Source organism: Furipterus horrens, unplaced genomic scaffold (genome assembly GCF_987537825.1).
Source record: "Furipterus horrens unplaced genomic scaffold, mFurHor1.1.pri manual_scaffold_1, whole genome shotgun sequence".
Lineage (NCBI taxonomy): Eukaryota > Metazoa > Chordata > Mammalia > Chiroptera > Furipteridae > Furipterus > Furipterus horrens.
Window position 1 is genome coordinate 92,083,868 of NW_028327171.1, and position 25,158 is coordinate 92,109,025.

Sequence of the window (25,158 nt, forward strand, 5' to 3'; positions counted from 1 at the left end):
AGATGCTATAGTAAGAAGAGAGCAAAGCAAGACAAAAATCCTTGGCATCAAGGAGTTTATAATCCATGAGAGTAAATAAAACACAAGCAAAAATATTAAGTAAGTCAGTCAAAGAACTGCAGAAGAGATAAAGAAATCAAGTATGATGCAAGTTGGAACTAGGAAGAGATCCCTTCACAGTAGTGAAAAGTGGATGTAACCCAAGTGCTCATCAATGGATGAACAGACAAACAGAATGTGGTAACACACATAATAGAATACTATTCACACTTAAAAAGAAATGAGATCCTGATATATATAACATGGATGAATCTTAAAGATACTACACTAATGGAAATAAATCAGACACAAAAAAATAAATATTGTGTGATCCACTTACATGAGGTATCTAGAATGGTCAAATTCATAGTCAAAAAGAATAATGGTTGCCAGGGGTTAGGGGAAGGAGGAAATAGGGAGTTATTGTTCAATAGGTGCAGCGTTTCAGTCTGGGACAATGAAAACTCTCTGGGGATGAATAGTGGTGATGGTTGCACAACAGTGTGAAGGTATTTAAGGCCACTAACCTATAAAATGGCATTAAACTTAAAAATAGTTAAACTAGTAAATTTTATGTGCTTTTTATCACAATTAAAAATATAAACTTTATTAAAAATTATTTGTTGAAGGATCTGAATGAGGTTTTTTTGTTGTTTCAGTTGCCAGGAATTTTAATATTAAATGAAATAATTATAACAACTATGCTTCCTTCCTTTCATAATTGTGATTTTCTATTTTAATGATTTTTATTGACAGATCATGCATTGTAAAATACCTCAAATCTTTTTGATAAACAGGTAAGACTATAGATTTTCCACATGTGAATCAAAAACAAAGAGAAATGAAGCCATTGTAGTCTCTGTCCAGTAAAAACTTAGCCTTCGAAATCCTAAAGATCTGCTCACACCTCTGTCATGTCTCTTACTACATCTTACAGTGATTTGTCTGTTCCTTTCTTTCTGTGTTTTTCTCAATAGTCTACATGCTGAAGACAGGTAATGTCCTAACTGATCTTGTATTACTCAAGTTTAGCAAGTTTACTAGCATCCTCAGTAATTAATTAAGAAATGCTATTTATTCTGAGATGCAAGGATTCTACATCAGAATGGCGGCTAAGAGAATAATTTTGAGAAATAGCAACAGAGAGAGATTGCTGATTAATTTCAACATTTTTTTCAAAAACCAAGAGGGGAGGTCAACTGTAAAGGAAGAGGTGTAGGCCTGGGGTCAAAGAACTGAAGAGAGTGTATGTCATGTCTTCAAAGTAATTCTTATTTTCTGTATCATCTGCTTCCACTTGTTCTTCTCTGGGTTTCTGTCTAAATTTCATGTTTTCAAAGTGCATGATGGCTCCATGAGTTTATAGGATCAATACTTCTCTTCAGGAAGAAAGCCCAGGATGTCCATTGCTTGCTGGAGACACAGACAGATGGCTGTGTCTTCATTTGCCTGATGCCTGTGGTAGCACCTCCCCCCCGCCCCGTGTGTCACAGTTCCCTACATTCTCCGTGGGCTCCAGAAGGGAAGGAGACAGATCGCCTAGCCCTGTGGTGTGACAGCTCCATGCAGAGCAATGCAAATCGGCCCTGTTGGCACTTGGTCGCCCACATCTATTTATCCCTTGAGAAGAGAATTAGGAAGACACCAGACTTGGTTTATTTAATTTCCTATAGTTTAAAAATTTTTTCTTGCTGCCCTGTGTCCCTCCACTCCGTTCCAGCAATTGATCATTAACTGGCTATAGGAAGTAAATTATTTTGCTTTTCATGGTTATGGCAAAAATAGCTCCATATATGATGGGTTGCTTATTTCTGGGATTCCATATGTTCTCCCAACTTTATTCCAGAGCTGATACATTTCAAAGGCTGGCAAAAGAAAATGTTAAAGAAAAAAAACAAAACAAAAACTATGTTATCAAAGAATTGTATCCTAAGAAGCCACTGCACATGGTAAGATGCGTATCAATTTCCATCTTCTACTCTAGGAGTAGAAATTGGTACAATCTTTCCAGTGGTGAATTTAGAATATGTATAAGAAGGCTATAGAAAATATAGTCCATATTTTACATTCTATTATAATCCTTAACTAGTAATTTCACTTTTAGGAATCTAGCATAAGGTGAATCTGATATATGGAAGAAGAATTTACCTTCAAAGATATTCACCACAGTACAAAAGCAAAACAAACAAATAGAAAATCTTGTGCCTAATAGGACAATGACTTAAAAAAAACCACAGGACAAATTCCTGATAAACTATATATATATATATAATGTTAAAAACAGTGGTTGCCATTTAGTTGAAACATCTTCCTACTTTTCTACTTGTCCCGAAGTTACTACAATATATAAACAATGTGCACTTTTATAAGAAATAAGTAAACTTGGGACAGAAGCAGCCCTGGAGGGCCTCCTTCCACTCCTCATCTTCAGGAAAGGGAAAGTCACTTCCCTAGGACCCTCAGAAGAATGGAGATCTAAGATGCTTTCTTTTATTTCTCATTGTTGTTGTCAGACTTTGCTTTGATAACTAACAAGTCTTACATCTGTGGCCAGCAATTGTTCACCATCATCCAAGCTCTCCACAGCAACTACTCCATGACAGCAAACGTGAAAAGTCAGAAGGCTTTTCGGACACCAGGAGCATATCTGCGGTGGGAAAACCACCAGTTAAACACTTTAAAGAAACCCATGAAGTTGTAGAAAATAATTGACCAATATTCAGAGTTCAGTATTAGAGCTTATAGTATACTTTTAATCTAGCCAAAATAAAATCCATATTCAGTACCCAAACCTCTGTGATCAATTTTTGCCCTCTTTTAACTTGTCAGTCATGTGCTCATGCCTCTTGAGATCAGGCAGGCTGAATCTGAAAGCAGATTCAATGGCAGCAGCTTGAACTGGTGTAAAGGGAAACAGATAATGTGTGTTGGCAGAACTTTGAAAACAGGAATTTGGTCTAGTTGTGTGGCTGAGAGCTAGAGAACAAAAAATGGTTTCTAAAATTATAAGTATAATGGGCCTGAGCTTCAAAAGCTAGGAAGCAAGCAGACCCTGGGACATTAGCAGTATAATCCTGTCACATCACATCCTCCCTATTAGGTAGCTGAGTCTGTCTTTCAAGGAACCCATATATCAGCTACTGTGTTCAACACTGCACCTCGCACATGTCTAAGACTCCTGACATGATTCACTTGGTCAGGAAACATGATGCAGGCCAAAGTCAATGCATGATGTCAGGAGCACTTCAGCAACTGACTTGGCCAAATCACATAACTCTTAGTGCCAAACAGTCGTTCTCAGGGAAGTTTCTTTGAGCTGATCTGATTTTTCTACTTATCACTCAGTGAAGTGAAGCTCTCTTATGTTGAACCCCAACTCTCAGAAAGAAATAGATTAGGCTACTACACAATTGTTCCTAGCAGCTCTATTTGGAAACAACCCAAATGCCTGTCAACAGTTAAACTGTTGCATATGGATTATTACTCAAAACAATTATGCTGAGTGAAATAAGCCAGACATAAAGAATATAAACTGTATGAAATCATCTTATAAAATTCTAGAAAAAAATTTCTATTATTTTATTTTTGTGAAAGCTAAAAGGGAATTTACTCATTGAATCTCAAAAGATCTTGGGCATCACATGAACTTTGCTAGAAATTCTTCTGCATGTCTCTTTTTTCCATAGGAATTTCCCCCAAAACTTAAAGCCCATAGTTTCACTGTATATACAGCCTGAATCATAGCAATCAATGATTACATCATTTTACACTGTGCAAAATCCTCAAAAAATAGTGGTACAATAGAAAAAAAAGACCACTAGCAAGTAAATTTCATCATAAAACATTCATATAAATTGGTCCTTCTCTAAATCAAGTGTAGATATAAAAGAGTCAGTTAGCTATAATTCCTGGCTACTGGATAGAAGTCTGGACCCATGATAAAACTTCAGAAGTCAACAGATAGAAATGATCTTCAAAACCTTCAGCCTAGATGATCTATCACCACAAGACAGATCCAAGCACTGAACCCCAGGACACTCTACAGTCATGAGCTAGATGAAAGTGAGGAAGCTATCCATAAAGAAATACCAAAGATTTAGGAAAGAAACAAGTGAAGGAGGTACACTGGAAGCCAAGGGGAGAGATCTGCAAGGAAGAGAAACTAATCAGTAGTGTCAAATACTCTCACACTCTAAAAGTCAAGAATATTTCTATATCTTCTTCTGCAGGCTCATTCATGGCTTTTCTGATGATTCTCAAATCTGTACTTACTTTCTGAGCTCCAGACATAGGTTTCCAACTTCCCATCAGTCATTTCAATGCAGAGAGCCAGAAGTAGCTCAGGTAGTTCCTTTTGTCAGTGAATGTCACAACCTTATCCAGGCCAGATACCTGGATGTCATGACATCCTATCCTTTCACCTCCTTCACAGCTCAAATAAGACATCATTTCCATGTCTTTCAAGTCAAAGCACTTATTTAATCTTTTTTCTCTATCACAGGCAGAGAAAAATGATATAGAAGGAGGTAAAGATACAAAAATAAAATAGTTCTTTCCCTCAAGAATGCTGAGGAACCCCATAACTAAACAGTAGAAGAAATACTGTTTTTAGGATGGAGGCATCTTTCAATTGACTAACTCATTTTTTTTAAACCTGCTTTTCCAAGATTACTTTGTCAAGAATTACCTTTTAGATCATTATAAACTGTGACCTTTATATACTTTTCATTTTAGTTTCATATTTATGTCATTTCTGATAATTTTCATCCCAATCATGAGGATCACAGGTGCTGTATTTGGCACTGTTTTCTCTCTGTTAAATATAGGAAAATAGTCCAGAAAGGCTTACATACTTGCTCAGAATCAGTTAATGATAAACTGAATTTAGAACACAGTCTCTATTATTTCTGTTAGACTATGCCACCTACCTACTCAAACCTATGTATGTAACTATTATGGGATTCCATTTCCTCCTTTGTCATAGACAGAAGGAAGGTCTTGTTCCATTCAAGCAGGCTAATTTGAATAAGCACTGAGGAAGAAGGGGGTGGTGTGGGGTGGTGGGGGATGACACCATGTGGTTGAGAACTACAGGGCCAGGAGGAGGAAAGAGTTACAATTCAGCAGAGGGCTGGTAATATTACTGAGCAAGGGCTTGCTTCCCCAGCACACATAGAAGCCCAAACTATAGCACTGGTGTTAGAAGAAAGAAAGGAGAATGGGGTGGGGTTGGAGGTGTGATATAAGGGTGATAAATGCTAATGGAAAAAATAAAAATGAACTATTAAAAAACAGACTTCCGGCCAAGATGGAGGTGTAGACACACACGCTGCATCTCCCTCCATAACTAAGGAGGAATACAACTACCTCAAAACTAGAAACAATCATTAGTTCCAGAAAATCAAACTGCATGGAAGTCCAGCAAACAAAGATATTAAGAAGAAATACTCATCCAGACAGGTAGGAGGGACAGAGCCAGGGTGGAGAAGATGCGGTGTGGTGGCAGCAGCAGGCCAGCAGAAAGTGCAGTCACACATTTTAAAGTCAGGAGGGACACCTGGGGAGCATTCCAGGCTCCTCACCAGACCCTGCAGCTCACAGTCCCAGCACCGGGGAAAATCAAGCCTCATTGCTTCTGACTGTGCAAACCAGTGGGAGCTGGGGCAAAGGCAGAGACTTCTGGTCTCTCAGCAGAGTCTGCTTGTTTGGGGGGCCCATACAGCCCTAAGCATCTGCAGACCCACCCACTCTGGGAACGATGGCCCAGGCAGCAGCTAGAAGGGCGCCGGTCCGGTGCAGAAGTGGGAGAAGTGACTGGAAAAGGGACAAGTGCTGGGCAGGTGGCATTGTTCCCTCTCGGACCCCTCCTCCACATACAATGCCCCAACATGGGGAAACAGGTCGCCCTGTACTGATGAATCCCTAAGGCTCCGCCCCTTACAACGTAACAGGAGCGACAGCTCAACCTAAGACACAGAGGCAAACAAACACAGGAGCTTGTCAAGATGAGGAGAAAGAGAAGTATGGCCCCAAAGGGGGAATGGATCAAGGTTCTGGTGGGAGAACTAAGTGACAAGGAGATAGCCAACCTAACAGATGAGGAGACAGACAACCTAACAGACACAGAATTCAAAACACTGGTGATAAAGATGCTCACAGGCTTGACAGATATGCTTGAGTATGGCAAACGCATAAGAGAAGTGAAGGCTATGCTAAGTAAAACGAAGGAAAATCCACACAAAACCAATGGTGAAAGGAAGGAAACCAGGGTTCAAATCAATGATTCGGAACGTAAGGAAGAAAAAAACAGTCAACCAGTGCAGAATGAGGAAACAAGAATTGCAAAAAATGAGGAAGACTTTCCAAATTTTGTGAAGAAGATGGACAAACTGGTCTGGGAAGCACAGAGGGTCCTGGGAGAGCTGGACCCAGAGGGGACCAAACCAGGACACATTGTGATTGAGATGTCAAAGGTGAAATATAAATCAGAGTCCTGGGGGCAGTAAGAGAGAGGTGGAGAGTTGCCTATAGGACTGTCAGCTGATTTTTCAGAGGACACTTTGCAGGCAGGAAGGGACTGGCAAGCAGTATTCAATGTGATGAAAAGCAACCTACAACCAAGATTATTCTATCCAGCAAAGCTATCATTTGGAATGGAAGGGCAGATGAAGTGCTCCCCAGACAAGGTGAAGCTAAAGGAGTTCATCATCACTAAACTATTATTATATAAAATATCAAAGGGACTTACTTAAGAAAAATAAGATCAAAACTATGAACACTAAAATGACAACAAACTCACAACTATCAACAACTGAATCTAAAAAATAAAAACAAAATCCAACTAAGCAAACCAGAATAGGAACAGAATCATAGGTACAGGGATCATTTGGAGGGTTATCAGCTGGGAGGAGGGCAGGGGAGAAATGGGGATATGGTGCAGGGATTAAGAAGCATAATCGATTGGTACAAAATAGACAGGGGCAAGTCAAGAATAATATAGGAAAGGGTGAAGCCAAAGAACTTATATGCATGACCCATGGACATAAACTAAGGGCGGTGAGATTGCTGGAGAGAAGGGGGTACTGGGCAGAGGGGAGCAAAGGGGTAAAAAAATTGGAACTACTGTAACAACATAATCAATAAAACATACTTAAAAAAAACAAATAACATAAAAGACTAGAAAAAGTGGTACTAAGGTTTCCAAAATATTCCACCAAAAAGACAATAAAAAGTGCCAAGTAAAAAAATAAATAAATAAAAAATAAAAAAAAAATAAAATAAAATAAAAACAGCATTATTTGCAAGTTGACTGGCAAAAAGACAGGAGGCAAAGCTCATTTCTGTCTTACTGATCCAGGGTTTTGGGGTGGGTTTTTAAGGGGTAGTAGCAGTTTAAAGGTTCACAAGTGTTACTTGTGAGTGGTGTAAACTTTGTTTCCTAATCTTGTTAAACAGAGTAGGACCAATTTGAGCTGTCTAAAATTACAAATCCCTCATTTTTGTTCTTTATTCCTCAATCCTGGGGAATGGGAGACGACCGCTCTAGTTACTGCCTACTGATAAGAAGACAAAGTCAGTCAGGAAAAATACAAGACAGCATAAGAAAGTGGAATACTAGAACTATACAAGCAAATATCACAATCAAAACAATAGTAACTAATAAGAATTTATGTTTATACAGCCCTGGTCTGGACTCTTGAGCGCAAGCAGTCTACCTTCACTTCCTTGCCAGGTGATGTCTCAGCTGCCCTACTTCTTCTGAAAAGTTATTTAAGAGTAGTCAAGGGTTCACAAATGTAATTAGGGTCTGAAAAGTCAATATTGGGTTTCTAGGCCTATTTGGTGTTAGGACGGTTGGGTTCTCCTCCTTCATCCTGTCTATTTGGGAACTGTAAAGGGGATGAAGGGGTCTTGGCTAGACATGGGTAACCAGAAGGACTTACAGGGTCTATTTCATTTAGGTTACCAAGTCTTGAGGAGGACCACATCTCCTGGGTTTACACAATGCAGGGGAACATCTGTAGGAGACATCAATGGGCATATTTATGTATGGTAGATAAAGTAGTGCTTAGAGACTGAATAATTTTATTTTACTTATTTTGCAATATGATCATTTTCAAGATTGTAGTAATAATCTTAAGAAAGGGAGTCCCATATAGCATTTCAGAGAAGCTCATTTGGAGCTGTTTCTAAGGGGCAAATCTAACCCTAAGCCAGGCAAGTGAGAAGACCCTATACAACACAGACAGTGGCAGCCTGCTTCTTCCGTACCACAGGTGTCACACCTCGAGCTCACTGGGGAACTGAGGCTCTTCTTTCATCTATGTATCACCCATCATTTCTTTCCTCAGGAAATACTTTTCTTCTTTTACACACTTCATTGTTTCCTCCTCTTTTATGTTCTGACCAACAAACACCTCCTCCTGTTTTACTGCCAGGTTTTTCTTCTCTTTCTTTACCTCTGATTCCTCCACCTTCTCCTCTTCTATCACCATACTCCTCTCCACCTCCTGCTCCACCCCCAACATGTTTGGTTTCTCCTCCTTCACTTCAGGCCCATCCTCCACCTCCTGCTGTTCCCTGCTGGCCATCCAGCATACCTCCTTCCACTCCCCACCAGTCCATAACGTCTTGCATCACAACCATGAGATCCACTCACGTTTGCTCTGCCTTTTGTCCCCCTTCCTTCTTCTCTATCCCCATCTTCTCCATTCCTGGCAGTCGATTCCCTGCCTCCCCACTGTGAGCCTCCTCCTCCCTGCTACAGCCCTGACTCCCTCCCTACCTGTCCAGAGACTTGGTCGTGCCCCCTCAGCTCCACTCTAGAGACCAGCTCCCAATGTCCCTTCATTTTCAGCAGCAAAATCCATCAGCTTACAAAACCCTTGGCCTCTGCACCAGGTAAGCTGATTTGTGGGAAGTTCCTTCCCTTATCTTGGGAGGGGATCAGGACACGTTGTCCTCAAAGGACCCTCCCCTTGACAATATGCACTTTGGGGTGGGGGAGGGGGTCTTACCAATGGTTGGCTGTTTTCCTTCCAGTAAGCATCCTACTGGGTCTTGCTTCATTGTGGTTAAGTGCTGGGAGAGGCAGTGCAGCTTGTTGTCTCATGACAGTCGTAAGCATCAAACACCCTCTCGAGGAAGGTGGATTGGTTCTTCTTGGGCCCTTGTTTAGGGCCCCTTTATTGAAGGCCTGTTATCAGGCACATGCAGAGTGCTTCTGCTGGGAGCTGGAGGGCGGGCCCGGGCAGACCCCGATGGCTGCTGCAGGCTTCTGCACGGAGTTCAGGTGTTCCTGGGGCCCAGGCTCAGCCCCAGGCTGGCCTTGGAGACACGGAAGCTGTGTCAGGAGCCCAGGAAGGAGCTGAGGTGCGTGCTCCTGTCCCCGGAGCTGTCCCAGCTAGCCGCTACCTGCTGTGTCTCTACTTCGTGGGCTTTCCACTGCCTCTTCCTCGAGTCCTGCCTGCAGTATTTGCAGCAGCTGCGCAATAAACTGCTGCATCTGTAACAAAGCTCTGCCGGGTGGGTCTCTGTTCCTTCATCAACACCCAGCTCCTCCTCGATGGAGGCTTCCAAAATGCACAAGTGAAGAGATTCATCGTTTCAGGATCATCTCAGTAGGATGGTGTGTACATACACAAATCCCCTTGGTTGACCTTGGTCATCTAGACTGCAGGAACTTGTCCCAAAAGACATTCCCCTGCCTGAGGCAAAGTATACCCGGGGCCAAATGGAATATCCTGGGGAGACCAGACTGTTCCTTTCTGACTATCTGGCAAGGAAGGGTAGAAGGCAGGTCCTGTGGCCCTAGGATTTTTGGTAAAAGCTTTAGCATACGCGCAAGAAGTCACACTTCATACGGAGGAAGAATCTCGGGAGGAGCCAGATGTAGAAAATCGGGATCATTACCTGGCTCTAACTCAAGTAAGACAGGTTTTTTTGCTGTCCCCTCAGCCTCAGGGTCTTCCTTCTGAACCTTAATTTTGGCTTACAGACCACGTTTGAGCCGTTTCTCACCTGACTCTGATATTGGGGCCAACCAGTGTTATAATACGAAAGGAAAACATTTTTCTAAGTATTGACCAATTTTGAAGAATACATCCCAAAGGACCGCAGCCAGATATAACATTGCCCACAATTTCACAGTTATAAATCTGGTTATAATGCAATCAACAAAGAAATTTGTTTTTCTCTAACATATATTATGACAATATTTAACATTTTAAGATAAAAACTCGAATTATTATATGACAAAACTTCCCATGTAATTTTAATATCCTAATTAGTTTAAAATTTCTCTTTTATAAGGAGAAAGCAAATCTTTGAGGCATTCCAAGGGCACACTGGAATAACCCAAAGCCATTTCCATATTTTAAGAAAGTCTCCTTTTAACATATGAACTCTGAGAAGTTTATCAAACATACTTGACCCAAAAGACTTATCACTGTGATTCAATTACCCAAAGTGACAGTAAAATATAGGTTACCTATTCTTAGCACAACTTTAGTTGTTAGGTTAAGGTGACCAGGTTAATGACTTCCCACTTCGAAGGCAATTTATGTGGGGCTCCAGTGCCTTTAGTCTAAACCAAAGATGCAGAAAACAAAACAGACACACACAGAGCATAGTATATTAAATACTTTTCCAGACAAAGAAATCCGAGACCCTGGGATTCAAAACTGGCCTTTGAGGATCTCAGTGGTTATAACCTTTCTTCCAATTGTCTCCCTAGGGTAGGACTGGAACCCACAATCCTCAAGAGATGTTCAAATAATTTGGGCACAAGCACATTTTAAAGCGGTCACTCACTCACCTGAAAGTACTCTGATCCAGGATTTGTTTCTTTTCGCAGAACTCCAAGTAGCAGGAAGGAACCTGGAGCACTTGGGCAGGGGTGGGGGAGGGGTGCAGAAACCTAGCAGCAGAGAGCCTCTGGACAAACTGGTTTAGATGGCCACAGAGTCATGTAAGGGCCTACACCCCCATGGGAGCCACAGTGCCTCGAGCAGGCAGTTACAAGGACAAAATAAATCCCTGGTGGTTACTAAAATCATTACCAAGCATGAGCTCGCTGCCTCACACACATAGAAGCTAATAATATGGCACCAGCTTTTGAAAAAAGAAAGAAGCTTTACTTGCAAGTTGACTAGTAAGGAGACAGGAGGCAAGATTCATATCTTGATGATCCAGGGGTTGGGGTGAGATTTTAAGGGGTGGCAGTTTAAGGGTTTACAAATGTTACTCATGAGTGGTGGAAAGTTTGGTTCCGGGTCTTGTTAAATAGGATAGGAACAGTTTGAGCAGGTCTATGGTTACATTAGCAAGGTGGAATGGTGGACGCAAGCATAATATAAGCACATCTTCCTCAGCATCTCTCTCCCTCTAGGTGTATTGTTTCTGGAAGGCATTAAGCTCACCTAATGGATTTTTCTTCTGTCTCCTTACAACAAGAAGTATGGCTGCTGGCACTGGCCTAACCACTCCCCAGGAGAGCTGCACTCAGTATGAAGTGGAGGCTTCAAAGAATGTACAGACTAAACGCTTGAGTGTTTGAGAAGCTCTGAAAGGCCTTTAGCTTAAAGCACCGTCTCCACTGGGCCTTACACAATTTTATTTTCAAGGGGCAATGAATTTTAATTGAGTTGAGGATTGAGGTTATCTCAAAGGAGTAGCATGTAAACAGGGATTCTTTTATTTAATTTATTTTATTTCTATCAAGAGAATGGCCCTGAGAGAATAAAGAAAGAAAAAAAAAAGTAAATGTACTTTTATGAGACACTATTAGGACTAGAGAGACTGTCTAGGCCAATAAGGACCCACACAGAAAATTGTTGACTAGACTATGAGCCCATGAGGGACAGGGAGCTTGTCAGGAGAGGTGGGAAGTGAGCATTTATATCATTCAAGGCTTTGTTTTACATGTCATCCTGACATTTAATTTTACTTTCTGCATGGCTAAATGTTCTCCAAGATTCACCTGTGTTCACAGTGAAAAGGAGCAAAGCTGCCATTGGGCTAAAAAAGGTTTAGATCACAAAAGAAGTTCTGTAGCTATTGCTGTCTGCCACAGCACCCATCATTACCTGTTCCTCTGCTGTGCACATACAGCTAAAGAGACTATGCACTGCCTGGTCCGGGGAGAACCATTCCCATAATCCCCAGCTGGACTAGCGTTCTCCGGAGCTGAGCAGTGCACAGTCTGCCCAGCCAACACATCCTGTGCCCCCCGAACGACCAGTGGGGAGAAAGTGGGTAAAGATAGACTAGTTCAAGAGAGCCCTCATGCGTAAAAGGTTGCAGCTGAATATGCTCCAGCATAGGAGGTCCAGATGCTGACAATCTCATTTCCAGAGGCATTCAGGCCACCACGAGACAGGATCAGGGCCCCTCTTGACAGGTTGCCAACAATGCAGAACACCAGGCAAAGTATTGAGGATTCCAAGAGGCAAGGACATGCTTCCTGACCCCTCCTCCAAAAGTTTACACACCAGTGGACTAGCAAAAATGGGTATTATAGATATATAGAGACAAAGTCAAAGGAAGATAAAAAGGAGGATATGTGCAGGACCACACTATACAGATGGCATTAAGAACTAAAGTAATTCAAGGAGCCATATCCAAGGCGACTGAGGAAGTGGATTTAGCCCTGCCTGGAACAGAGGTCAGCCTTAACTGAAAGGAGAGAAGTGAATGTTCTAAGCCATTTGGAGACTAGGAGGGGGCTGGCTCTGAGGTACCTCATGACCCCATTTCCTCAGCTTCCTCAGTGGGCAGCCAGCCTCTCTGCTGTGATTTTTCCATACCTGGTTCTTTTGTAGTACACAAATGCTCCTATTTTAGAAAATTTGGACATAATCTTCACATTGCTAAGATGTACCCTATTGTATCAATCCTCAGGATACTCTGAAGCTTTTCTTTGGCAAACATGAACAGAACAATTCCAAATTTTTAAACGTCCCAAAGGACAATTTGTGTTGAAAACAGGTGAACTGACAATCCCTAATTTGAACCAGCAGATGTCAGGCTTTGTGCAGCAATTATTCCAACAGCCCCCAAAGACTCAAAATAAATGAGTTCAGGGTAAATATCACCACCACACACCCCATCCCGCCCCCTCACCCATTTCTCTGTGTGTTTCTTGTAGCTTGGCCTACCCTCCCAGCCAAGGGCCGCAAAACCGTGGGTCTGGCTAGTCTGAAGTCACCCCTGTCAATTCACTGGGTGTAAAGATGATGAACTTCAAAAAAGTAACAAATTTTCCACAGCAGCCCAGAGCCCTCAGACAGTTCTATTAGTAAACAAAGATACTCCACAAAAAGAAAAAAAAAAATCTTGCAGTCACGCCTGTTACCCACTTCAGACCCTATGTGTCAGGTGCCCTGCACAGCATAGAAATTCGTGTCAAGACTATTAGATTTGCAACTGCTAGTCAAAGGAATGCCCAACAACATCTGTTCCGGGTTGAAGTGGTAGGAAGGTGGCAAGGAGACCAGCTGCTATTTTTATATCACTAATTACATCCATGGGAAAAATAGTTGTCCAGTTTACAGAGCTTTTCACATCCGGTGGCGGCACTTTGGAGTTGAAGACCACTTAGTCAAAACACTGCCAGATTTATGCCACACTTAACCTAAGCCTAACAGGCTGGGGCATTGTTCCCCATCAACTTGCTCACCTGGATCCTCCATTTTATCCCAGATTTACTCCAGTGGGGCCATTGTTGTCCTCATTAGCTCACATCATATGCAATACCTTTGAAACCCAATCAGCCTGTCATTCTCTCCTTCCAATGACTCCCCATAGCACTTAAAGTAAACTCTCTGCCCTAGCTGGCAAGGTACTATGTGGTCTGGCCCCTGCCTATCTTACATATTACCCTCTCCTCTCCACCATGTACAATGGTCATTTTTCTATTTCAAGAATAAACCAAATGCCTCAGGGCCTTTGCACTCACTGTTCCCTCATCCTGGAACTTTATTACTGAATATCTGTGTCTACTTGCTCTCTCATGCATTCAGGTATCTGGAAAAATATTGCCTTCTCAGAGAGATTGTGCCTGGCCATCTTATCTAAAATATAACACCCGATATCCTACCAAATCTCAGTTTACTCTATCCTCTCACTCTGCTTTATTTTCCTTCGTAGATCTCTCATTCTCTAAAATTATATATTTATTTGTTTGTTACCTGCCTTCCATACTAGAATGTAAGCTCATGAGGGCAGGAACCTGTCTTCCTCATTTACTTCTCTGTCTTCCATGCTTAAAAAGTAGTGCCTGATGCACTCACACCAGTTTCACAATGAATATTTGTTGAAGGAATACATGAAATTCTTCCTTTTACCCCACAAGTTGCTTTTCTCCTTCTGTCCATGGCACTACCTCTATCCCAGTTATGTTATAAAACATGGGAGTATTTTTGACTCATCAATCTCTTTCATTCTTACATTCAGTCATTGCCAAGACCTTTCTAGTCTTTCGTGAATCCATCCCTTTCCCCACTCTTCCTACTCCCACAGATACTACTTTGGACAACTGTCTTGTCATCTCATACCAAGATTATTGTAATTACTCTCCCCTAGTATTTCTACCTCCAGTGCATCCTGCCCATCATACCAGTTTGACTGTCATTTTCTTCAACAAATCATGACCTCCTATTACCCCATCCCACCTCAACAACAGACACACACACACACACACTCACACACCCAACAACCTGAGTTCAGAAACCATCAGAATAAAATCTCTACTATTCCTCTAAGCAAATCCTTTCCCTAGTTAATCCTGTCTCCCTGTTCCCTGATTTTGCCTTGCCTTGTCCCCAACATTGTATACACTGTTCCTTCAGAAAAACACTTCACTTATTACTCTGATTAAATCTGCTTCCTGTTCTTCATATCTCAACCCAAACCTTCTCTTCTTTATAAAATTCCCATTGACCACTACATACCATGGTAATGTCTCCTACCTCTTGGTTTTGTTTATAACTCCCATGTGGTTCTAATCATTTAAGGCCTTAAATTATCAAATACTTTTTACAGACACACACACACACACTCATTTAACTTTGTTGATCATCCTACCCACCTCCAAATATTACAAAGTTGAAAAAATAAAAAAGATGTTACCATTTACTCTCTACCCATATAAAGTTATAGAATATAGGTTCTATAATTGGATCAATTCCAAGTTTTGGGATGAATAAACTGAGTTGCAAAGAGGCTAAGAGACTTATTAAATAGCACTTTGCCAGTTCTGATAATCTGACTTCTGTCTCTAGCTTTAGAATGATCCTCACTCACCTCCAGAATAATACATTTACCATGAAGTTCTTTCTTTCCAGACAGAATCTGATAGAATATATGGTAGTTTCTCTCTCTAGGCTGCTGAAAAACCGACCGGGACTTTTCAAGAAAATCTGCATTATGAGAAATGGATAGAGACACATATTTAGGTGTTCTTGCAACACTTAGAAGAAAGGTGATTAGACAGTGTGACAGCCACTTACAGATGTCAATGTCTGCAGAAGACAGCTTGCCTCTGGCACTAAAGTGCGTCCTGATGAATTTGCCCTAGGTGGACACAGAACAGTCTCCCATTGAAACAAGTCGAACAGTTGCATTGACTTCATTATACATACTACTCACACAGTGACTACTTCCATAAAAAAGTTAAAAAAAAAAAAAAAAAAGTAACATGGTTCTGAGATAACACGAGTCAATGTCAGGAGGCAGCCAGGACAAACATCAGGCCCAGCAGTAGTCCTGGATTTTAGTTGAAGATCTGCTGGGTGTTATGTGCATAACTGAATCTCTTTGGGCCTCAGTGTCCTTATCTAAAAATGAGGAAAATCATATTTGTTTAGCATATTCTTTTATTCAACCAACATTCATTGAGCATCTACTGTGATGCCTGCTAGGCACTGGCGATACCATAATAGAAAAATAGATGTGATCCGTGTACTTCTAGATTCTAGGTGTAAGCAGTGAATGCAATGGCTCTAATGTAGAAGTATTTGATATGTCTTGAAATCCAAAGAAAGTCCAGTTGTGCCAGAGTTTATTGAGATAGAGAAAAGGAGGAAAAAAAAAAAAAAGAGCCTGAGAGGTAGACGGGCTCTGGGCACCATATCATAGGAGCCATGTGGGCTCAGGGAGGAGTAGGGTTCTAGAATATGTGTGCTTGAGAGACACGGGAGGTTTTAAGCAGAGAAGTGATGTGAATCTATGTTTTAAAACACCACTTTGGCAAATAGAATAGATGGGGCTCACTTCCTTCCTCCTCAATGAAAAGCTACAGACAGGATCAAGTGGGTCAGAAAGGCTGCCTGGGGTGACAGAGCCTATGTCAGAATGCCAGGCACAGCCAAGGAGGCAGGCCCGTGGCAGCCAGAGCCTGCAAAACAGAGTGCTGGTGCTGGCCATAAGCAGTGTGCCATGCAGGAAAGGAGTCAGGGCAGGACTGCGACCTGGGAAGGAAAGGAGAGTGGTTGCATGGACGGGGATTGAGCTGGTAAGTTAAAAAATGTAGGATAATGGGAGCCAAACATACATATATAATGTACATTTATACACACATATGCAATACATATATATTAATTGAAAAAATTTAACCTCGATTTTTCAATTTTGACCCTCCTTTTCTCTCTTCCCTTCTCCACTTTTTCCCCTTCCTTGCTTTCATCTATCTTTGTTTATTTTTCTTCTCTACTTCTTTCTAGCCTTCCAACTTTTTTCTTGTTCTTCTTTATTGCTTCTTTCCCTCTTATTCATCTTTCTTTCCATTTGATAGCCCTTTCTTTTTCCCTTTTATTTTTACTGTCTTTCTTTTCTTTTACTCATCCTTTTTACCATTTTTTTTATTGCTCCCTCTCTTCCCTTTCCCTCTCTCTTCTCTTTTTCTTCCAGCTTGTTTTCTTTCATATTTCAGCAGAAAGTTCCCTCACATTCTAACAATCCCAAATCCAGTAACTGGCTTTATGGACCAATATTAGCACCTGTTATTCAGTCAGACATTGCAAGTAGATCTAAGGCTTTGGGTGGAAACTAGCTAAATTAGCAGGTGGCTCTCATTTAATTATGCCCAGGGACTCAAACAGGAAGCCTTCTGCAAATTTCCTTATAAATTATATAGTCACTCCCTGCCATGCATTCTTGGCATAAAATGGATTTGTGAAATTAGCATTTGAAATCCAAATCCTTCTTCAATTATGGGTCTGCAGTAGTTATCAAAAGCTACTTAAAAATACTATTTTCCCCCAATAAAAAAAATCCCCAGTGAAAAATATGCAGGGGTAGAGGTGGCAATAGTCAGGAATAAAAATAATAATTTTACTAAGTGAATTACAAAATGTTTATTAAATTGATTTGTTATAAAAAGTATAGGAAACTATGAAGAAAAAAGTTTATTCACATTTGTAAAATATGATAAAATATAAAACATTATTAGAACTTGCTGGGTAAGCTTCCCTAGGCCATATCTGTCTAAGCCTTTAGGATAGAAAAGAGAAACCAGTTTTAAAGTGAAGCCCACAGACCACCCCATACTTCACCAACCAGCCACTTAGTTCAGCCAAACCATTGAGTCTCAGGAGGCAGCACTGCAGAAAGGATTAAGTGAGGCCTATACATAAAGACAATCACTCAGGTAATGAGATCATAGGCTTATGCACTATAAAAAAAGAACACATATGTTAATTTATGCAACATAACCAAAAAAAATATTCTCTAGATCTGTGAGACTGTCTTATTTGGAAGACATTCAGTTGCAAGGCAGGGAAACCTAAAATATTTCCCTCAGCCCCAACTAAATATAGTGGGCAAAAGGGCTTTGGACAGGTGTAACATGCTTTGCACACCTTCCTCCAAAGAAGTCTTTTTTTTCCCCTAATGTGGGACATTGAAAAATTAATCCCTGCCTTTTGTCATCTAGTGGTTATGGTTTTAATGATGCCTTTTAACCCTGTTGCCAAATATGTTGCCCCCAGTATACAACAAGGATAGCCAACTGACCTGGAGTCTGCACGATCCTTCCCCATGTGGGAAGGCCACCCTCCCCTCCACACCCCCACTCTTATTAGGGATTTCTGGACCCAAGGGTAAGTAGGATGATGACCATGTCCAGCTTGAAGCAGCTAGAAGACCACAAGACCTTTGCCCATTGTCCTTTATAAGATTATGAAAGGTCTTAAGTCTGAGAGAGGGGAATTTTTACAGAGTGGGGTCCCCTCCCCAAATTAATTAATTATTTAATTAATTATTTAAAAATTAAAAACAAAATCCAACTAAGCAAACCAGAATAGGAACAGAATCATTGGTATGGAGATCATTTAAAGGATTATCAGCTGGGAGGGGGAAGAGGGAGAAATGGGGAAATGGTGCAGGGATTAAGAAGTATAATTGGTTGGTACAAAATAGACAGGGGGAAGTTAAGAATAATATAGGAAATGTGAAGCCAAAGAACTTATATGCATGACCCATGGACATGAACTAAGGAGGGTGGGAATGCTGGAGGGAAGGGAGGTACTGGGTAGAGGGAAGCAAAGGAGAAAAATATTGGGACTACTGTAACATAATCAATAAAATATACTTTAAAAAATGAAACTATTAAAATAAATATTTTCTTTTTAAAATTGACAAAGTATTAGAAGCTTCTCAAGTACATATTTTTATGTAATTTAATTGTTTTAATGATACTTCTGGTTAAATTTTTTGAGGAATCTAATATTATAAGCTTCAGTCAAAGATCTTCTTTGGTGTGCTAGACATTTTCTTCATACCTGTGTGCTCAGACATGAATCTCACCATTTGCTTATAAATTGAAGACTCTTATGTACTGCTCAATTATATTACTTACAAAACGAGAGGAGCTGTCATTTCTTGGGGTTCTGGCATTTCCAAATGCTTCTAAGAGAGGATTCACTTATTTGACTTGATCTTCTACAGTCCCCTGAGATACAGGTAAGAGAAGTACAACTGATAAAGTTTTCAGCAGAATTCTGTACTGTGACAATCCCTCAATCTCCAGGTCAAACCCCATTCTTGCTTTGATAACAAGTAGTCAAAACTGCTTCCAGCCCTGACCAGTGTGGCTTGGTTGGTTAGGCATTGTTCTGTGAACCAAAGGGTTACAGGTTCAATTTCCAGCAGGGCACATGCCTGGGTTGCTGATTCAGTCCCTGGTCGGGGTGCATACAAAAGGCAACCAATGGGTGTTTCTCTCTCACATTGATGTTTCATTCTCTCTCTTTATCCCTCCCTTTCCCTCTCTCTAAAATCAATGAGCATGTCTTTGGGTGAGAATTTTTAAAAAGCTGCTTCCAAATTGGTAATGAAATATTATTTTGGAAAGGGAACTCAGAAAAATAAATGGATGAGAGACTAATGATATAAAATGCCCCTATGAATATATGTGGGAGCTAATTTATTTGCAATGCTTCTCTTTTGGTTGGTATTGGCCTGAGTAGGAAAAGAAAATGGATATTTTACCAAATAAGCAACAAATAACATAGCCTGTTTTTAAACTTGATTCCATGTATTTTTCCCCATTGTTGATCTCACTCTCTTCCCATCTAATCCTCATATCTGAAATTTTATCCTGAGATAATACAGCAGACACTGGACATTACTAAATTATATTTTTCTTTGCTACCACTCCTAGTAATCTAGAAGTCCATGTCAAGCAAAGACTTGTGATGGTACTGATCTTAATTTGAATCATATGTGCTCAGTTGATGGGCCAAAGCCAGTCATTTACACTGAGCAAGTCTCAATGACCACTCAGCGCCCAGACTGCAATGGCTTTTGTCTTTTACTCAGCCTCAAAGACCTATGTCATGAGGAGAATTACATAGTATATGTTACTCAAGAATGTATAGATTTACAAATACTATATCCCTTGTAAAATATCACGTGTGTATTGTCCTTTAAATAAGTAAAAGGGCTGTATGAGCAAAGATTTTTAGAAAAGTGTTCTGTACTGTGTATTGTGTTCTGTATTATCATAAGGTCAATGGCTAGACTGAATGCACACCAAACAACCTAAAATGCATGCAAAAATGAAGTAATATCTTATAGAGTTCAATGATAAGGAAATCAATCAAATTCAGGAATTCAGTGATTGGAAAAGAAACTTTTCATGGTTTGAAAATTGGATTAGATTGCTATTTTGATGTACGTCTAACTTTGCAAAAACAGCAGAAAACAATCAGGATTGAATTTAAAAAGCAAAATAACAATGCCAGACATAGGAAAATGTGAAGCTCTAACAGCTCAATAACTCATTGATTTTGAATTCCACTCAGCATTATCTAATTTTGTTTTGCATACCATCTCTCATGGTCTAGTTATCTTCAAATTGTTATGAAGGCCATCAGCCTGTTAATGAAGCTAAACAAAGTAAGCAAAATTTAAAAAATCACCAAGGATACAGACAATTAACTAGAGAGAGAAGGTTAGGTTTCTCAGAACCTGGAATGTGATTAGGTTGAGGGTATATTCATCAGGTGTTTGAGATATGATGCAGCTGTTAGTGGTAGAGGAAGCAGACTTCTACTTGGCCCACATTAATGGGAGTCCGACAGCCCACTATAGCTAAAGTGATTCAGAAATATCAAAAGTGGCTACTCAAGGCATTGCTGACCTTCGCTTTTAAGAAAGGTGGTTTGGATCTTAAGTGTCTAATTTTCAGAGGGTTTAATCAGCAAAGAGTTGGCCAGTAAATGCCCCTTGAAGCAGATCTGAAACAAATTATATAATTTAATATTTTGGGATTATTGATTTGCAGCCATTGATGATTCATTCTCTCAAGAGGGGAAGAAAAAATGGGAGACAAAAGACTTTTCTATAATTTTCCAATTGTTCTGTGGTTCTTTCCCCATCCTTTTTCACTGTCAGTGGTCAGGGCACAACCTCCATGATCAGTGGACAGGGCCACCTCACCTTTTTTGCCAAGGTATGTGAACCTTTACCAGCTTTTCCCCAGATTCTCCCATGGTTGCTATGGTGGCAAAATACTGGATAATGTGCTTGGTGTTCACATTCTTTCCAGCACCAGGTTCTCCTCTACAATTGTAAATTCAATGACACAGCTAACCAGTTTAGAGTATAAATACAATAAAAGTTAAATAATTTCAACCATATAGGCTAAGGCAAGAAGAGAAAATTTTATGGAAAAGTGGAACTTAAAAGGGAACTTGAAGGAGATGCAGACATTTAATTGGCTGGGAGAAGGAAAAAGACAGCTCAGGCTGTAAAAACAGCATTAGCAAAAATCTGGAAAGATAAAAGACACTTATAAAAACAAGAAGCCTATGCCTAGTGGTCCAGTTAACAAAAAGCTAAAGAGTACCTCTACTAAGTAGATATAGTTCTCCTCATTACCAGTTGTTCAGGAGATTTTCATATATTGAGGCTACCTCGTGGCCAGGTCTAACCATCTCCCTCAGAAGAGGGCCTACCAATCATTCCACCAGGCAGCTGGGCTTCAGCCTTCCCTTCTACCTTTTGTAATCAGCTAATTTTGTAATGTGGTGAGAACAGAATGATGAACTTACAGCCTCATCATCCAAAGTGTCAAAGTCTCAAGGCCTGTCTTTTCCCACATGGAACTCTAGAAAATAGTCTATCCTATCTACAAAGGGCTGAACTCTAACTGTCCTTTCAGCTCTTAAGATTCTGAGGTGCTGTTTTATTATTATTATTATTATTATTATTATTATTATTATTATTATTATTGGCATGGCTGAAGCCAACAGAGAGCTCAACACATGAGGTGCATCATGATTGCATAGAAAGACCAGGGACGTGAGCATTTCACTGCCACTTGAGTCTCAGCCTGTCCCCTCAGCCACCACACTAACAGTTTACCTGGCCAGTCAATGCTCTTCCCATCAAAACTGACATATGATATCGTATCATTGAATGTTTTCCTTCCTTCTTCCTCACCCTCTTCCTTGTCCTGCCAAGCCACACCATCTTTTAGTTCCTGTTACTCAATGTACCTTGGCCTACCCCAATCTGGCTGCCATAATAACATATTAACTGATCCATGGTCATCCCCATTGGATTTTCAGTCTCTCTGCCTAATTAGTGAGTCCAGAGACCTCTAAAAATGATTATTTGGACAGGGAGTTTTCTGTATGAAGAAGGTGATTAAAATCAGCTTGTGCACTCTGGTTTCTAAAGGATCTACTAAAATGATGGTGGCAGCCCGGCTGGCATCATATTTGGAGTAATTCCCTGAGTACCTTATTCTTTCCCAGAACATATTCTGTATTTAAAGAGCAAACAATTCATAGACAGCAAAGTTGTGTTTTATTCCTAGTGAAAATGTAGGTGTCTGTTTCCATTGAAACTCACTGCTAGCCAAAAAGAAAAAGCAAGACAAGCACTTACGTGAAGACTACAGACTGATTCTCTTGATCTACAAAAGAGAGAAAAATGTCAGAACATGCTTCTGCCAGAGCTTCTATGTATTGGCATAAATTTATTCAAAATTTCCTCGGTGGCAATTTGAAGCAGATAACAAGAGGAGGGATTTGCTCTGTATACAGTTAGAAAAAAAAAAACATTTAAAATAGTGCAGAGTAAAATAGATTTTTTACCCTGCCCCTGTGTCTGCCAGTCACAAGAACATACAAATTCTAGACCTATTTTCTTGCTCCAAATGCAAATAGTAACTGACTAAATGGTTGACATTTGTGCCATTTTAAGCCTTTTAAGAAGCATGGTGTAATAATAGCTACAGAAAAACTTCTTTATGCCAGAAACTCTAGCAGGCATTTTATATAATCAAAGCAGCCATCTACAGGGGGTTTACTCTGAGCCAGCCACTGGGTGAGCATTTTCAATGCATTATCTCACTTAATTTGATGTGTGAGCTAATCGTCCTCACAACCCCACGAGGTAGGCTCTATTTTTCCCATGTTTTATGCAGGAGGAAAAAGAGGCTTCAAGTGATTCGGTGACTGTAAAGGCCACACTCTGCTCACAATGCCTATGTGCCTCTAAGTGACACAGAAAAAGTAGAGCAGATAATTTTACCTTTCATTTTGTAGGGTAGTCACTGAAAGGTGTTATTGGCAACACCAAAGATGTGAGGGGGGCCCTCTGATCACCTCTTCCCTTTGTAGGTGGCCACCACTTCTTTCTGATACACTGGAAGCTGCTTATAAGGGTTTATGCTCACACAGAAGAGGCCCAAATATGTCTGAAGGAAGTTCAGGAAAGATTTCAGAAAACAGGTTAGAAATACTTCCAGGCTTACCAGCTTTTTTACTGTCAGGTAACATTTGCTCGAATATTTATTTATAAAAGAACTGGAAGGAGAGAGCTTTTGGAATCTTGCAGGAAAGGGAGTTCTAACAGGAAGAGACAGAACCAGGTTCTCCCTAGGAGAACCTAACCACTAGTGTCTGACGCAAACACCTTTCAGATAGAGAAGATGCTAACTAACAGCAAGCCTGCAAATTTTGTAAGCATTTGAGTCCAGAAGGGAATCTGTGCCTCAGCAAGATTAGGAACCTAATAATTATGGTCTTGAGGGGCAAAAGATCATGTGAGTCACTCAGTCACTGGAATGCTGAATTGTGGCCACAATTAGACCCACGTCCTAACCCCCAGAACCTGTGAATATGATGTTATTTGGAAAAAGGGTCTTAGCAGACATAATTAAGTTAATGATCTCAAGGTGGTATCTGGGTGGGCCTTACATCCAGTGGTTGATGTCTATACAAGAAACACACAGAGGAGAAGGCCGTGTGAAGATGAAGGCAGAGATTGGAGTGATATGGCCACAAGCATTGCCAATAGCCACCAGGAATTGAAAGAGGCAAGGAATGATTCTGTCCCAGAGGCTTCATGGAGGTGTAACTCTGCTGATTCGATTTTGGACTCTGGCCCCTAGAACTGTGACAGAATAAATTTCTGTTGTTTTAAGTCTCCCAGTATGTGGTAATTTTGTTAAAGCATCCCAGGGACACATACAGTCATTCAGTTAATCAGAGAGCCAAGGAGCAAGCTGGCTGGCTGCGTGTCAAGGCTTCCACAGTAATGGGTCCCAAATGCCATCATCTTAGCCTAATCTGCTCAGTGCTGCTTCTGCTGAATAGGCTCTGAGTAAATAAAAATCTCAGCAGCCAACCATCACCAATTTAATGATGTTGGGAAAAAATTCCATTTATTGCGCACAAACTAGGTAGTAGGCACTGAACTTCAGGCTTTACCTATATTCTTTTACTAAATCCTCCAAGCTACCCTGGAGAGATGGGCATTATCTCTCTTTACTGTAAAAGTGACTTCAAGAAGATAAGAAACCTAACAACTGGTAAGTGACAGAGCTGGCATTTGGACACTGGTCAATCAGGCTCCAGGTCTCGTGCATTTACTTTAGCAGGACCACTTCTGGGAAGGAATATTAATACTGACAAAATATAACTGGGTAATGCTAAAATAAGAACCCATCCTGTGGGCACTTCTCAAGAGTTATCTCCATGTGACTAGGCTGAAATTCAATGACAGCTCTTTCACCGAAGAGGGGCTGGGATATTGCCAATATGAGTGCCAATATAAAGTTTCAGCACAGAGCCTGTACACGAATATAGATCATCCAATGGTCCTAGTACCTCTTCAGGGCACACAGCACGGAGGCTTCCTTGAGGTGGGTCAGCACGGCCATGTCCTCAATCATTGCAAACTTTGGGGGATTCATCTGCTGAACTTCCTGCTCCTTGACACTCAGACTCTGCAGAAGAAAAATTTAATATATATTTTCCTATTTTTTCTAGGCTTATTTATTTTTCCATGAATTGCAAAAAACTTTCAGAGTCAAGAAGCAGATGCCTCCTTAGAGATGAGGCCAGAAGAAGTTAAACCAACCTTAATGGAAGAAGAAGGGGCTCCTTTTGCCCATGTTTTTTCCTTGCCCAATGATGAAGCTTAAAAAAGTGTTTCTGTTGAATCAACATTTCTAAATTGCAGTGACCTAATCATATAGCTGCTCACTGGCCCTGATTGCCTCTGATAGTACCCACATTACAGTAGGTATGATTTGGGCCCTCAAGTTGCTTCAACATATGCTATAGGTTTAGAAGAAGGAACCAAGGAGGCAGAGTCATCCTT

General features: G+C 40.6%; 1 protein-coding gene across 1 annotated transcript in view; it reads right to left on the reverse strand.

Annotated features, from left to right (window-relative positions):
- The window catches only part of MYH15 (myosin heavy chain 15), a 144,714-nt gene that overhangs the window by 113,145 nt on the left and 6,411 nt on the right, over positions 1-25,158 (reverse strand). Inside the window, 11 exon segments of the mRNA XM_090286803.1 lie at positions 1,314-1,395; positions 1,398-1,452; positions 2,582-2,653; positions 2,655-2,686; positions 15,363-15,458; positions 15,549-15,612; positions 18,896-18,988; positions 21,009-21,102; positions 22,435-22,462; positions 23,083-23,248; positions 24,632-24,785. Of these exon segments, the coding sequence (XP_090142929.1) occupies positions 1,314-1,395; positions 1,398-1,452; positions 2,582-2,653; positions 2,655-2,686; positions 15,363-15,458; positions 15,549-15,612; positions 18,896-18,988; positions 21,009-21,102; positions 22,435-22,462; positions 23,083-23,248; positions 24,632-24,785 (936 nt within the window).